Raw genomic sequence first — 15,901 nt, forward strand, 5'->3', positions numbered from 1 at the left:
TTGTGCTGACGTCCCTGGTGTTGTGTATTCTTACCCTTCACCAAAGTTTCCACTTATCTACTATCTAGTTAGTGTTTTTCCCTCTTCACCCCTCCCCTCCCTTGTATAACCATCAAAGATTGTTTCTTTCAGTGTGGAAACCTGGAGTTTTTAATAATAGTGGTCGCATAGTATTTGTCCTTTTGTGATTGACTTATTTTATTCAGCATAATGCCCTTCAGATTCGTTTCTATTTGTAGCTTTTTAAGGAAGTGCCTTATCATTTTCTAAAATGGTTGTACCATTTTGCATTCCCACCAACAGTGCAAGAGTTCCAGTCTCCCCACAACCTCTCCAACATTTGTTATTTTCTGTTTCTTTTTATTAGTGCCAGTAATATCAGGATGAGATGGTATGTCATTGTTACTTTGATGTACATTGCTCTAATGGCTGCTGATCGTGAACATTTCCTCATGTGTCTGTTAACCGCCGAATGTCCTCTTTAGTGAAGTATTTGTTCATATCCTTGGATTATGTCTTTTTGTTGTAGAGCTGTTGGATTTTCCTATAGATTTCAGAGATGAGACCACTCAGATATGCCATAGCCCCAAATTTTTCCCTAATCTGTAGGTTGTCTTATTATTCTTTTGTTGAAGTCTTTTGACAAGCATAAGTGTTTAATTTTTAAAAGATCCTAGTTATCTAGCTTATCTTCTGGTGTTTGTGTATTGTTAGTTATGGTTTGTATCCTATTTATGCCATATATTACAATGGAAAAGTTAATTTTTTAAATTCACATGGAATTGCAAGGGGCTCTAAATAGCCAAAACAATTTTGAAAAAGAGCAAAGTAGGAATTATACTTACTAATAACAAAATGTACTATAAAACTACAGTAATCAAAACCATGTGGTGGATGTATAAAAATAGACACACAAAGCAATGGAACGGAATATATCTATTGTCAACTGATTTTCAACAAGGGCGCCAAGTCCATTCAATGAGGAAAGAACAGTCTCTTCAATAAATGTTTCTGGGACACCTGGATCTCCACACGCAAAAGAACGAAGTTGGAGCCATACCTCATACCATAAACTAAAATTAACTCAAAATGGCTCAAGGATCTAAACATAGTAACTAAAACCATAAAGCTCTTAGAAGAAACATAGGAGTAATGCTTTAGGACCTATTTTCTGATAATAGTCATCCTATTAGAGCAAAGTGTTATCTCACTGTGGTTTTGATTTGCATTTCCCTAATGATAATGTTTGACAATGGATTCTTTGATAGGACATCAAAAACAGGAGAAACAGAAGAAAAAACAGATAAAATGGACTTCATCAAAATTAAAAAATTCTGTTCGTTTTATCAAGAAAGTGAAGATGCAACCTACAGAGTGGGAGAAAATATCTGGCAACCATGTATCTGATAAGGGTTTAACAGCCAGAATATATAACCAAAAAGCAAACCAAACCCATTGCCGTCCAGTTGATTCCAACTCATAGCAACCCTATAGGACAGAGTAGAACTGCCCCACGGAGTTCAAGGAGTGGCTGCTGGATTCAATCTGTCAACCTTTTCGTTAGCAGCCAAGCTCTTAACCACATCATTAGGGCCCCAGAATACATAAAGAACTAAAACGTAGTAACAACAAAAAAGAACTCCTAAAATGTAACAAAAAGACAACTCAATTAAAAATGGGCAAACAACTTAGACATTTCTCCAAAGAAGATATATGGATGGCCAGCAAGCACATGAAAAGATGCTCAGCATCATTTATCATTAGGGAAATGCAAATCAAAACCACAGTGAGATAACACTTTGCTCTAATAGGATGACCATTATCAGAAAAACAGAAAGTAACAAGTGTTGAAGAGAATATAGGAGAAATTGGAACCCTCATCCACTGTTGGGGGGAATGTAAAATGGTATAGCCACTATGGAAAACCGTTGGTCATTTCCTCAAAAAGTTAAACACAGAATTGCCATATGGCCCAGCAATTCCACTCCTACGTATATACCCAAAAGAACTGAAAGCAGGGACTCAAACAGGTATTTGTACACCAATGTTCACTGCAGCATTATTCACAATAGCTAAAAGGTGGGAACAACCAAAGTGCCCATCAACAGATGAATGGATAAACAAAATGTGGTATATCCATACAATACTATTCAGCCGTAAGGAGAACTGAAGTTCTGATACATTTCAAGGATGAACCTTGAAAATATTATGCTGAACGAAATAAGTCAGACTCAAAAGGCCAAATATTGTATGATTCCACTTACATGAAATATCTGGAACAGGAAATGCGGAGAGACAAAAGTTTATCAGTGGTTACCTGGGGCTGAGGGGAGTGGGGGTGAGGAGTGATTGTTTAAGGGGTACTGGGTTTCTGTTTGGGATAATAACATTATTAATCCTCCAGGGCCACTTCCAACATAGAATATCACTATATAGGTGACATTTAACCTGCTTCAACTGTAAGTCTAGTCATGATTAGGGTCTTGTTTTGAAACTGGAAAGAATAGAAATGATAGTATGGTGTAAAGGAAAAATATAGGATTTAGTTAAGAATTTTAGGTTCAAGTTTAGGTTTTACTATATTCATCTCTAAGGAGCCCTGGTGGCACAGCGGTTAAGTGCTCAGCTGCTAACCAGAAGGTTGACAGTTTGAACCCACCAGCCGTTCCGTGGGAGGAAGATGTGGCAGTCAGCTTCCATAATTACCGCCTTGGAAGCCCTATGGGGCAGTTCTACTCTGCTCTATAGGGTCGCTATGTGTCAAAGTCAACTTTACAACAATGGGCTTAACTTGGTTTATATTTGCCTAGTTTGGTTTATATTCATCTACAAATTTCTGAGTATTATAAGTACTGGGAAAAGCTTTATTTTGAAGGATGTGTAAGACAAACAATTTAAAAGACCTTTTTACCCTTGGGTGAATTCAGGTTACTCCATGAAGATGTGTATTTCAAACCTACCTAAGAATAATAATTAGTTAAGAGGAAAAAGCTGGAAGAATGCTTATATCAGTTTGGGTGGAACAGAGATAAATGGAATACTGTTCTCCGCATCAAGAATGCTCCTAACACCAAAACCAGCCGCTACTCTGGCGTCCTACTCTTTCTGCATTATAGATTTCAAACTTAATCTCAGTATAAAAACATATATGTAAGTTTACTTCTAGCAGTACTTCCTATTTATTCTGTACATCTAAAATTCTTGGGATTTGTATGTTTTCTTGGATGCGTTATATACCAACTTATTTGCTCCATTGTAGACCTTGTTATTCGGACTCTAAATTTTATCCTTAAACAACAGTATAGAGATTAACAAATAAAAAACAACGGTAGAGCCACATAATGGAATGCAACACAAATGAAGACTTCCAAGTACTGATATGGAAAAGGGGGAAAAAAGCAAGGTGCAAAGCAGTGTATAGAATACGTTTTGTGTGAGAATGGAAACAAAAATGATTCACGTTTGCTTCCATTTGTATAAACACACACCGGAAGGATAATAAAAAATGAATAAAATTTAGTAGAGAAAACACGGTAGAGGGGCATGCAACTGTAAGACTTTGACATGTACCTTTTGTTTGGATTGTTGAACCTCATGAATTACCTATTAAAAATAAATGAAAGTAAAAAAACCTCAAGTACCACTGAAACGTCAGAGGTATCGGCTGCCAATTGGATGGGAAGAATTGAAAAGTGAAACCTAAATGATCAAAATAGCTAGTAACTCTTCCAGATGGAACATGCCAGCAGCTGTTTGAGCCATATGGCTCAATTTGAAATGGATCAACATGCAAATACATTAAAGGAAAAGATTTGGAGGAAGGTAATTTAAGAGTAAAGCTTGACATGATAATATTCACTTAAAATTTTTAATGAATGATAAACAAGTGTCATCTCAGCTAATTTATAATTTGTGAGTCTTTTTGTGGACCAAAAATGTTGTTTACCATTAGAACTGAGTTTCTCAACATCAGCACTATTGACATTTTTTGTTGTGGAGAGGCTATCCTGTGTATTATAGGATGTTTAGCAGCATTTCCGACTTCTACCCACTAGATTCCAGTGGCATTCCCCAGCTGTGAAAACCACAAGTGTCTCCAGACATTGGTGACGGAAAATCACTTCCGGCTGAGAACCATTAGAGGGATTACTCAGTTTTGCAGAGCTACCACCACTCCATTCTGCATATAAAGAAACTGACAGTTTTTTATTTTACTTATCTAGCTCACTGAAGTAAAATTCACATGCCGCTTACTTTTGTACCTTCTCAATTTATAGTTACTGAAATATTCAGCATTATGGAATGATGAAATACTGTTTGAACAGAAAAGATCTTAAAGACAGCTCTTCTTATGATTTCCAATCTGCTTCGGAGATTTTTTTTTTATATAAAAAAATATATATATATATATATTTTATATTTTTTAGGAGATACCCTAGTTTGGCCAAGATCTAAGCTTATTTCCTCTCAGGTGGCCTGATCTGGCTGAAAAGAGCCTCTGGAGTGGACAGACAGACTTTCCTTACTTTGGAGTTTAACTCTAGGTCACTATGGATCCCAATACTATGTGAAGTTGTGCAGATTCAAACTAGAGACCACACTCTGCAGTGATTTGGCACAACACAAGTTAGGCAGCAAGGAGTCTTGGCACTAACAATTAAGTGGTCAGCTGCTAACTGAAAGGTGGGCAGTTTAACCCACCCATTGGTTCCATGGGAGAAAGATCTATCGATCTGTTCCCCTAAAGATTACAGCCAAGAAAACCCTATGGGGCAGTTCTACTCTGTAAACTGGGGCTACTATGAGTTCAAATCAACTCAACGGCATCTAATATCACCACCACCAACACAGTTTATACTAGTCAGGCTAGAATACTGTGCCCTTCTTCCTTGTAGAGGCTAAAGTGTACCCCTATGTCAAGCCAAATTAAAGAGAAAGCATCAATCTGCTAAGAAAAGGGTTATTATAGCCTTGATAAGTTTATTTAAACAAATCACTTGGAAAGACTAGGAAAAAAAAATTCTTCTGAAAAACAGGAGGCATAGTATTGATTTATCTTAAAAGGCCTTTTGAAGAATGACTTAAGATTATAAAGCATTTTTCAAACACACAAAGTGCTTCATAAATGACTCAATAAGCCTTAAGGAATGCTTTTTTTAGTACATCACTGTTTTGTTGTTTAAAAGAAAATACCCCATTCAAAGGGCGGTAGTATATTTGATATCACCGTGTTTAAAAAGGAATGGAGTTACAGGAATGAGAAGTATATAATTAGTAAATAATCCCTCTCAGCAAGTGAGTTAAGCAGTAAAGCCTTAAAGGGAAAAAGAAGAGCCGGAGGCGACCCAATAAGTGCATGTCAGAAATGCATTTTTATTTTTATTTGAAAACAACTTAAAATTTTAGACAAATGATTTTTAGTATATAAATTTGATTTTGTTTTTATACAGAATATAAAGATGTCCCTCATTAATTTTCCATGTGAAGGGTTTTATGAGCCTGACGGAGATACTTTCTGCACACAGCTGTGTGTCTTACATGTGTGGTATTGGAGACCAGTGGTGTAGTGCTCCTACACATAAATTAGGACAAGTGACATCACATATTAAAAAGGGCATAACAGAAATATTCTAGTTAATCAGATTCAAGAAGCAAACATGACACAAAATCTCTGCAAGTAAGACCAAGGCAGTAACTTTAGTTAGGACACTGCAGATTATACTGGAGTAACTGGTTTGTGAGGCTATAAAGTGGTGTGCACCACATTAAAACAGCAGGGAAGAGCTATTTATAGAAAGGCTGGAATGAGGGATTTTCGCTAAAGCAAATTAACTTCTTGTCAACTGCCAAAACAAACAACTTTGAGCATCATAATGAGTGTTAGTATACTGAAGGCATGTCATACCAGTTCCTGTGCAGCATGCTAAAAGTTAGTAACTTCTTCACTGGTGCATACGAATAATAGTCACGGAAAGTTGTTTTTTTTTTTTTGCCTCCTCGCCAAATTTTAGGCATGTCTTATTTTGGATGGAGTATAGCTTTTATCTATTATTTCATCCTGTAAAAACATGTGAAGACAACGTTCATTCTGTGCCAGAGGATGACCAGCGACCCTAGGAGTAAAAATACAAATTTAGTCCAAAATTTTACAAAAGTGGCAGTGGGATGTCAACACACATATTTTAAAGTTAGGAAGCATGTATAATTTATTTATAATAAGTCTTATTCTGGACTGCCTGAAGATATGCTTTACCAATTAATGGTACATTTCCCTTCTTTTGGTTCCTGACAGTACTTGAGAAAATATTCAACCCCAGACTGGCTTTATACTGCTTCTGGTACGTGTACCCAATTAGCTTCTTTACCTATCAGTTGGTATATTTGTAAGAAACCTAAATGAATTTTATTTTTAAAAATGAAACATGTCATTGATGCTAAGAATTTATTTTAAAGAAGAAAGTATACAGGATTGGGGTTAAAGATACACAATAAAGTTCAAAAAAAGCCCAAAATACTAGAGAAACAGGCACAGATGTCCTCTTTTTTATTTGGTTTTTTGCCTGCTTTTCAAAGTTTCTATTACAGGCTAAACATAAGGCCAGACTGGACAACTTCATTTTTTAATGTAGCATTAGGAGTCCTGGTGGTACAACAATTAAGCACTCAGCTGCTAACCAAAAGGATGGCAGTTTGAACCAAGAGAGTAGCTTCGAGGGAGAAAGACCTGGCAATCACTCCCATAGATATTATAGCCTAGAAAATCCCATGGGGCAGTTCTACTCTGACATGTGGGGTTGCTATGAGTCGAAATCAACTCGACAGCACCTAACAATATAGCACTGCCTCCTCCTGAAGGAAAGTATGTGCATAAAAAGGCAAAGGCAGGCTGTATGCTCTAGTAGATACGCAAGAGTTAAAGGTGACTTTGCGTAGCCCTTTCCTTTCTTCCATTTGTCACTTGCAGATCTTCAAAGCACTGGATAAAATTTCAGGTGCTGCTACTAAGTAAGTTCACAGAAGTATGTTCCCTAGGACTTGACCTGACTTGGTCGGGTCAAACTTAAGGCCAATGCACAACCATAGTGAACCCCTTCCTGGCATAATTCTCCATATTACATTGCTTTTACAAAATAACTATGTTTCAAACAGGAATAAAATTGACAGGTAGAAATTTTCTAAAGTAAAAGACAAGCAATCCTAAGTCTTCTTTTATTTTCAAAAGAATACATTTTGCCATGGAAATTTAAAACGTGCACCTTTACACAAGACATGGGGATAATACCTCCATCTGCAATCACACAAAATGATGCAAGTGTATTGAAAGTTTTACTGTTCATGCCAGTACATACCTTAAATCAGAAAGAATCATAAGTAAAACTGTATTCTTTAAATACTATAATTTTAAATGTAATTTGCATAAATTAACCAAGAAAAACAGATACAAAACCTAGGTCAACACAAAGATACTCATTTCAATCACGCAAGTGTGTTAATATTTATCACCTGATATTCAACTTGTGAGATACTTTTACTTAGTTTAAATTATATAAAAAATTAGTTAGGAAATAACCAAAAGGAAAAACAACTAGTAGTTTATATTTAAAAAAAAAAAAAAAAAATTTAGGTAGTCACCTAAATTTGAATCTATGAAGTAGTCTCAGAAAACCGTTCGTTCTTACACCTTGAGGGATAGAAGTACTTACTTGTTTATAAACTGCTCCAGCCCTTGCTTTCTTTCCTCAATAAAACTGTCATCAAATATTCCATCATCTCCTCTAAAAGGAAGTTGACGCAAAAATGCTTTTCCAGGGAGCGGGGGAACTACAACCTAAAAAATACACGAGGAAACAAAATTCTGATCATGGTGACTTATTAACTGGATTATGAAAACTTACAAAACACAACATGAAGTCAAAGTATATCCTCACTGTAAGAGGCATACTACTCTCAAGCTAGTTTAAATTAAAAAAATAATCAGTAAAAAACACACTGAAATAAAGACATTTTGGAGGCAAGATAATCAAATGCAGAACTGTCTGTTAAGGGCAGGGCCAAAAGCTTAATCATAGTTGTTCCTGGCCTTACCAAGCACAAGTATACAAAGAGAACATTCAAGCAATACTGAAAAAAGGCTACTATGCCCCTCAGGCACCTTTGATGCCACTTGAGGAAGACAATGCCTTACTGCAATAGGCACTGCAGAGATGAAAATCGATTCTCAATTAAATGAAGAATAGATAAAATACTAATAATGTTCTGTCTGGCATGGATATATAAGAATTCTGTAGTCAATTTCCTCAACCTCTCACCATGTGCATATAGGTCTTTACTCATTGTATTTGAGGCGATGACAAAATAAACAACCCTATACACTGCCACTTTCATTTCCTAGGCTAGACAACATGTCAGCTTTCTCCCAAATCCTATCTGTTCCCAAAGACTTGTCATTTCTTCCTTCTCCTACTATAGGAACATCCCAAATCTTCCCCTTCAAAGCCTAACAATTTCCAGGGTCAACTCATTCTGATCTCTCCCTTCTGGGAATTAGCTGGAGCTCACGTATTTGTTTCAATTAAATTTGTTGTTGTTAGGTGCCGTTGAGTTGGTTCTGACTCATAGCGACCCTACGCACAACAGAACGAAACACTGCCCAGTCCTGCACCATCCTTGCAATCGTTGTTATGCTTGAGCTCACTGTTGCAGCCACTGTGTCAATTCACCTCGATGAGGGTCTTCCTCTTTTCCGCTGACCCTGTACTCTGCCAAGCATGATGTCCTTCTCCAGGGACTGATCCCTCCTGACAACATGTCCAAAATATGTAAGACACAGTCTCGCCATCCTTGCCTCTAAGGAGCATTCTGGCCGCACTTCTTCCAAGACAGATTAGTTTGTTCTTTTGGCAGTCCATGGTCTATTCAATATTCTTCACCAACACCACAATTCAAAGGCATCAACTCTTCTTCAGTCTTCTTTATTCATTGTCCAGCTTTCACATGCATATTATGTGACTGAAAATACCATGGCCTGGGTCAGGCACACCTTAGTCTTCAGGGTGACATCTTTGCTCTTCAACATTTTGAAGAAGTCCTTTGCAGCAGATTTGCCCAATGCAATGCGTGTTTTGATTTCTGGACTGCTGCTTCCATGGCTGTTGATTGTGGATCCAAGTAAAATGAAATCCTTGACAACTTCAATCTTTTCTCCGTTTATCATGATGTTGCTCACTGGTCCAGTTGTGAGGATTTTTGTTTTCTTTATGTTGAGGTGTAATCCATACTGAAGGTTGTGGTCTCTGATCTTCATTAGTAAGTGCTTCAAGTCCTCTTCACTTTCAGCAAGCAAGGTTGTGTCATCTGCATAATGCAGGTTGTTAATGAGTCTTCCTCCAATCCTGATGCCCCATTCTTCTTCATATAGTCCAGCTTCTCGGATTATTTGTTCAGCATACAGATTAAATAGGTATGGTGAAAGAATACAACCCTGACGCACACCTTTCCTGACTTTAAACCAATTAGTATCCCCTTGTCCTGTCCAAACAACTGCCTCTTTATCTATGTAAAGGCTCCTCATGAGCAAAATTAAGTGTTCTGGAATTCCCATTCTTCACAGTGTTATCCATAGTTTGTTATGATCCACACAGACGAATGCCTTTGCATAGTCAATAAAACACAGGTAAACATCCTTCTGGTATTCTCTGCTTTCAGCCAGGATCCATTTGACATCAGCAATGATATCCCCGGTTCCATGTCCTCTTCTGAAACCAGCCCGAATTTCTGGCAGTTTCCTGTTGATATACTGCTATAGCCATTTTTGAATGATCTTCAGCAAAATTTTGCTTGCGTGTGATAGTAATGATATTGCTCTATAATTTCCACATTCGGTTGGATCACCTTTCTTGGGAATAGGCATAAATATGGATCTCTTCTTGTCAGTTGTCCAGGAAGCTGTCGTCCATATTTCTTGGCATAGATGAATGAGCACCTCCAGTGCTGCATCTGTTTGTTGAAACATCTCAATTGATATTCCATCAATTCCTGGAGCCTTGTTTTTCGCCAATGCCTTCAGAACAGCCTGGACTTCTTCCTTCAGTACCATCGGTTCCTGATCATATGCCACCTCTTGAAATGGTTGAACATCGACTAATTCTTTTTGGTATGACTCTGTGAATTCCTTCCATCTTCTTTTGATGCTTCCTGTGTCGTTTAACATTTTCCCCATGGAACCCTTCACTATTGTAACTCGAGGCTTGAATTTTTTCTTCAGTTCTTTCAGCTTGAGAAATGCCGAGCATGTTCTTCCCTTTTGGTTTTCCATCTCCAGCTCTTTGCACATGTCATTATAATACTTTACTTTGTCTTCTCGAGAGGCCCTTTGAAATCTTCTGTTCAGTTCTTTTACTTCATCAATTCTTCCTTTTGCTTTAGCTGCTCGATGCTCAAGAGCAAGTTTCAGAGTCTCCTCTGACATCCATCTTGGTCTTTTCTTTCTTTCCTGTCTTTTCAGTGACCTCTTGCTTTCTTCACGTATGATGTCCTTGATGTCATTCCACAACTCGTGTGGTCTTTGGTCACTAGTGTTCAATGCGTCAAATCTATTCTTGAGATGGTTTCTAATTCAGGTGGGATATACTCAAGGTCAGATTTTGGCTCTTGTGGACTTGCTCTGATTTTCTTCAGTTTCAGCTTGAACTTGCATATGAGCAATTGATGGTCTGTTCCACAGTCGGCCCCTGGCCTTGTTCTGACTGATGATATTGAGCTTTTCCATCGTCTCTTTCCACAGATGTAGTCAATTTGATTTCTGTGTGTTCCATCTGGCGAGGTCCAAGTGTATAGTCGCCATTTATGTTGGTGAAAGAAGGTATCTGCAATGAAGTCATTGGTCTTGCAAAATTCAATCATTCGATCTCCAGCATTGTTTCTATCATCAAGGCCATATTTTCCAACTACTGATCCTTCTTCATTTCCAACTTTCGCATTCCAATCGCCAGTAATTATCAATGCATCTTGATTGTACGTCCGATCAATTTCAGACTGTAGCAGCTGAGAAAAATCATCTATTTCTTCATCTTTGGCCCCAGTGGTTGGTGCATAAATTTGAATAATAGTCGTATTAACTGGTCTTCCTTGTAGGCGTATGGATATTATCCTATCACTGACAGCATTGTACTTCAGGATAGATCTTGAAACTTTCTTTTTGACAACGAATGCAACACCATTCCTCTTCGAGTTGTCACTCCCAGCATAGTAGACTATATGATTATCTGATTCAAAATGGCCAATACCAGTCCATTTCAGCTCACTAATGCCGCCTAGGATATTGATGTTTATGCATTCCATTTCATTTTTGATGATTTCCAATTTTCGTAGGTTCATACTTCGTACATTCCAGGTTCCTATTATTAATGGCTGTTTGCAGCTGTTTCTTCTTATTTTGAGTCGTGCCACATCAGCAAATGAAGGTCCTGAAAGCTTTACTCCACCCATGTCACTAAGGTTGACTCTACTTTGAGGAGACAGCTCTTCCCCAGTCACCTTTTGAGTGCCTTCCAACCTGGGGGGCTCATCTTCCAGCACTATATCAGACGATGTTCCGCTGCTATTCATAAGGTTTTCACTGGCTAATGCTTTTCGGAAGTAGACTGCCGGGTCCTTCTTCCCAATCTGTCTTAGTCTGGAAGCTCAGCTGAAACCTGTCCTCCGTGGTCGACCCTGCTGGTATCTGAATACCGGTGGCATAGCTTCCAGCATCACAGCAACAGGCAAGCCCCCTGACAAACTGACAGACATGTGGCTATTTACTTGAGTCCCTTGGTGGTGCAAATGGTTAATGTGAGCCACTGCTAATTGAAAGACTGGTGGGTCAAGTGTACCCAAAGACACCTTGGAAGAAAGGCCTTCAATCTATTTCTGAAAAATCAGCCACTGAAAACCCTATGGGGCACAGTTCTACTCTGACACACATGGGGTTGCCATGGGTCAGAATCGACTTCACAGCAATTGGTTTCAGAGGTTGCTGGTGAGCTTTGCAAGAACACTTTTTGTAGCCTGGTGAGCTAGACAGCCAGAATCCTAGTGAGGGTCAGGTGCGGTGGTCTAGGAGGGACACAAAAGACCACATGTTTCATGCTTCCATTTATAGGAAATGTCCAGACTAGGCAAATCCACTGAGACAGAAAGTAGATTAATGATTGTATGTGCTGGTGGGGGGAGGTATTGGAGGGGAATGGGTAGTGACTACTAATGGGTATGGGATTTCTTCTTAGGGTGATAAAAGTGTTCTAGAATTGACTGTAGTGATAGTTGCACAACTCTGTGAATATACTAAACACCATTGAATTGTATGCTTTAAATGGGTAAATTATATGGTAAGTGAATTATATATCAAAAAAGCTGTTCTTGGGAAAAAAACGTAAAGTATACATTCAGCAAAACACCCCAATGTGCCAGGTCTATGTTAGGCAAAGCCCAAAGCCTATCAAGGACCTTCTTTCCCATGATCATAAAAAATCTTCTTTTTTACTCAAAACTTTCCGAACTAACTTTGTACATTTACATCTTCAAACCACACATAATTTGTATATAAACAACAACAAAAAAACCCAAACTCATTGCCATCAATTCTGACTCATAGTGACCCTATAGGACAGAGCAGTGCTACCCCACAGGGTTTCCAAGGAGTGGGAGGTGGATTCGACCTTTTGGTTAGCGGCCTGAGCTCTTAACCACTGCACCACCAGGGCTCCAATTTGTATATACCAAAAAACCTGTTGTCATCGAGCCGCTGCTGATGTATAGCGACCCTGTAGGACAGAGTAGCACTGCCCCATATGGTTTCCAAGGAGCAGCTGGTGGATTGGAACCGTTGACCTTTTGGTTAGCAGCAGTAACTCTTAACCACTGTGCCACCAGGGCTCCAATTTGTATATAGTGAGCTGTAAATCTTACTACCAAATAGATATCTAAATGTTTCAATCCCATTTACTGAATATACATTCCTTTTCCCACTGATCAACAATGTTATTTTTGTTATAAACTAAAATCCCTATAAACATGAGTCAGTTTCTACATTCTACTAATCTATTTGCCCATCCCTAAACCAAAACCCTGGTGGCGTAGTGGAAACCCTGGTGGCGTGGTGGTTAAGTGCTACGGCTGCTAACCAAAGGGCTGGCAGTTCGAATCCGCCAGGCGCTCCTTGGAAACTGTATGGGGCAGTTCTACTCTGTCCTGTAGGGTCACTATGAGTCGGAATTGATTCGAAGGCACTGGGTATGGTTTTGTTTTTTAAAGCAATACCACATTGGAGCCCTGGTGGCACAGTGGTTAAGAGTTATGGCTGCTAACCAAAAGGTAAGCAGTTCAAATCCACCAGCTGCTCCTTGGAAACCCTACTGGGCAGCTCTGTTCTACAGTGTTGCTATGAGTTGGAATCAACTTGACAGCACCTAACAGCAATAACAACAACCAATACCACACTATTTTAATTACTCCTAAGACATGTTCTAATGTCTCCTAGCTCAGTATTTATTCAAAATAATTTTTTGGCTATTTTTGAGACTTCTCTGATTCTAAAGCTCACATACAAATCTATAAGTTTATAAAGAACCCCTTTAAGGTTTCTATTAGTATTTTATGAATAAGTTAGGAGATAATACCTTAGTTCCTTCAGGTCTGTGCTAAAATGTCATTTGTAAGTAAGGCCTCCCTTGGACCATGCAATATAAAAGAGTAACTCTCCTGGTACTCTTTATTTCTCTTACTTTAATTTTGCTTTTTAAAGCTTATTACCCTTCCGACATACTATGTATTTTAACATTTTTTTTTCTGTCTTCTCTTCCCTTCACCACCACCCTGATTTATCCAGTAGAAAGTGCACACCACAAAAGCAGGGACTTTATTTTGTTCTAAACCCCTACAACACTCAAATGTTTGTAGGATAAATTAATATTTAAAATAGTAAATATTGTAAACTGGGAATGTAGTATTTCCATTTATTAAGGTCTACTTTTATATCACTTAGTGAAGTATTACAATTTTTTTTACACGAGTCTTATATTGTTAGTTTTACTAACACATATTTTATGCTTTGATATTATTTTGAGTAACTTAGTTTTTCCTTGACGTTTTTGGTAGAATGCTATGATTTGTATATGTTGCTCTCATATCCAGCCACATTCACCTGGTTTAAGAAGTCTTGCTTCTAGTTCTAGCTTACGAAGCTTTAGAAACAAGCACAACACAGCCTTAACCTACTGCATGGCTCCTACCATACCCATGTCTTTCCTACCACACTCTAGTCATAAATAACTTCTCACCATTCTAAGCATACCATGTGCTTCCGTGACTCCATGCCTTCAGTGTCATTCTGACATAGGGCTGGAATGAGGAACATGAGAGTGAGACCTTTCTCCCTCAAATTTATTTTGTAGACAAAGACACCAAATTTTCTTCTGATAGAAGATAATCTTTATCAAGGTATTAAAAAAAAAAAAAATCCATTGCCATCAAGTAGATTTTGACTCAAAGTAACCCTATATGACAGAGCAGAACTGCCCCATAGGGTTTCCAAGGAGCGCCTGGTGGATTCGAACTGCAGACCTTTTGGTTAGCAGCCTTAGCTCTTAACCACTACACCACCAGGGTTTCCAAATTGCAGGTAGCAAACCCACTAGTATATTATGGCCATCATTTTAAAAAACTAACCCGAAGAGAATATCAGCATGTATTACACAGAGTAAGGCTAAGTATTATTTCATAGAATTTTTATTTGTTATATGTATGTGTGTGCTAAAAAATGTATTTATGACTCAGTAAAAAAAAACTGGAAATACACTGCCATGAGATGTAGTGAGGAAGAGAAACTTGGCAAACGGTGTGTGTGGGGGATGTGGAACAGGAAGATGGGGAAAATGAAGGAAGTAATACCAAGAAAGTTCTAAGAAGTAGGTGTTACAATCCAAGTGAGAGTCAACAAAGACCTCAACTGGGCCACTTAAGTAGACAAGAGAAAGAAGAGATTTTCAAGGAAATATTAAAGACTCCTTCTCTACCTCCCTTGAAATAACATGAAACTGAGCTATTTGAAAAAAGAAATCCTATTTGCTTTTACCCATTTTATTCTGGATAATTTTCCTGCAAATTTTTTTAAACGTTGAAACTCATAATGTTTTGCTTTCAGGTAGCATTAAAAATAATTCTTACCTTGCTCTCTCTTTCTAATTCACTTCGCAGCCATTCAAAGTCACTGTATCTTCTTCTAACAGTAGATTCCTTCAGCTTGAAAATAGGAAGATTTGTCTGAAACAATTAAAAGGTTACTCCTAAAGTGAAGCACTATGAAGTTAAAGGGGACTTCAAAGAAAGAGAAACCTAGGTTAATCAAATTGCTAATACAGCAAGCCCAGTTACATTTAGATAATAATAAAATTATTAAGATGGCATTTTATATCTCTAACAAAACAAAACTTTGCTAATTGTTAAAAAGTATATTAGAGTACAACTTTTAAAATGCATACTGCACATGTGCTCTGGGGAAAGAAACCATTCTGTGTTAGGTTACCTACATAAATATAGATCATTCTTCTATTATTTCAATGTGTTGTAAAATACCAACTGAGCAGGAATGAGAAAGTGCTATCTCTAACTGCCAGCCATTTAGATAGCACCTTAGGATGCAATGCTCATGGTGGAAAGAGACCTTATCCAAAACAAATCCACTGCTGTCTACTCATAGTAACCCTGTAGGACAGAGGAGAACTGCCCCATAAGGTTTCTAAGGATGTAATCTTTACAGAAGCAGACTGCCACATCTTTGTTCCATGGAGCTGCTGGTGGGTTTGAACTGCAGACCTTTCGATTAGCAGCCAAGCACTTCAACCACTGCGCCACCAGGGCTCTC

At 38.1% G+C, this 15,901-nt stretch overlaps 1 protein-coding gene across 1 annotated transcript in view; it reads right to left on the bottom strand.

The window, feature by feature from the left end:
- Window positions 1-5,353: 5,353 nt before the first annotated feature.
- Window positions 5,354-15,901, bottom strand: part of SNX3 (sorting nexin 3) — a 38,507-nt gene continuing 27,959 nt past the window's right edge. The window contains exons 2-4 of the mRNA XM_003404307.4: window positions 15,205-15,300; window positions 7,704-7,828; window positions 5,354-6,113 (exon numbers count right to left, since the gene is read on the bottom strand). Of these exons, the coding sequence (XP_003404355.1) occupies window positions 6,008-6,113; window positions 7,704-7,828; window positions 15,205-15,300 (327 nt within the window). The 3' untranslated portion in view covers window positions 5,354-6,007. The remainder of the gene's footprint in view (window positions 6,114-7,703; window positions 7,829-15,204; window positions 15,301-15,901) is intronic.

The sequence above is a fragment of the Loxodonta africana genome, chromosome 1 (assembly GCF_030014295.1).
Source record: "Loxodonta africana isolate mLoxAfr1 chromosome 1, mLoxAfr1.hap2, whole genome shotgun sequence".
NCBI classification, from domain to species: domain Eukaryota; kingdom Metazoa; phylum Chordata; class Mammalia; order Proboscidea; family Elephantidae; genus Loxodonta; species Loxodonta africana.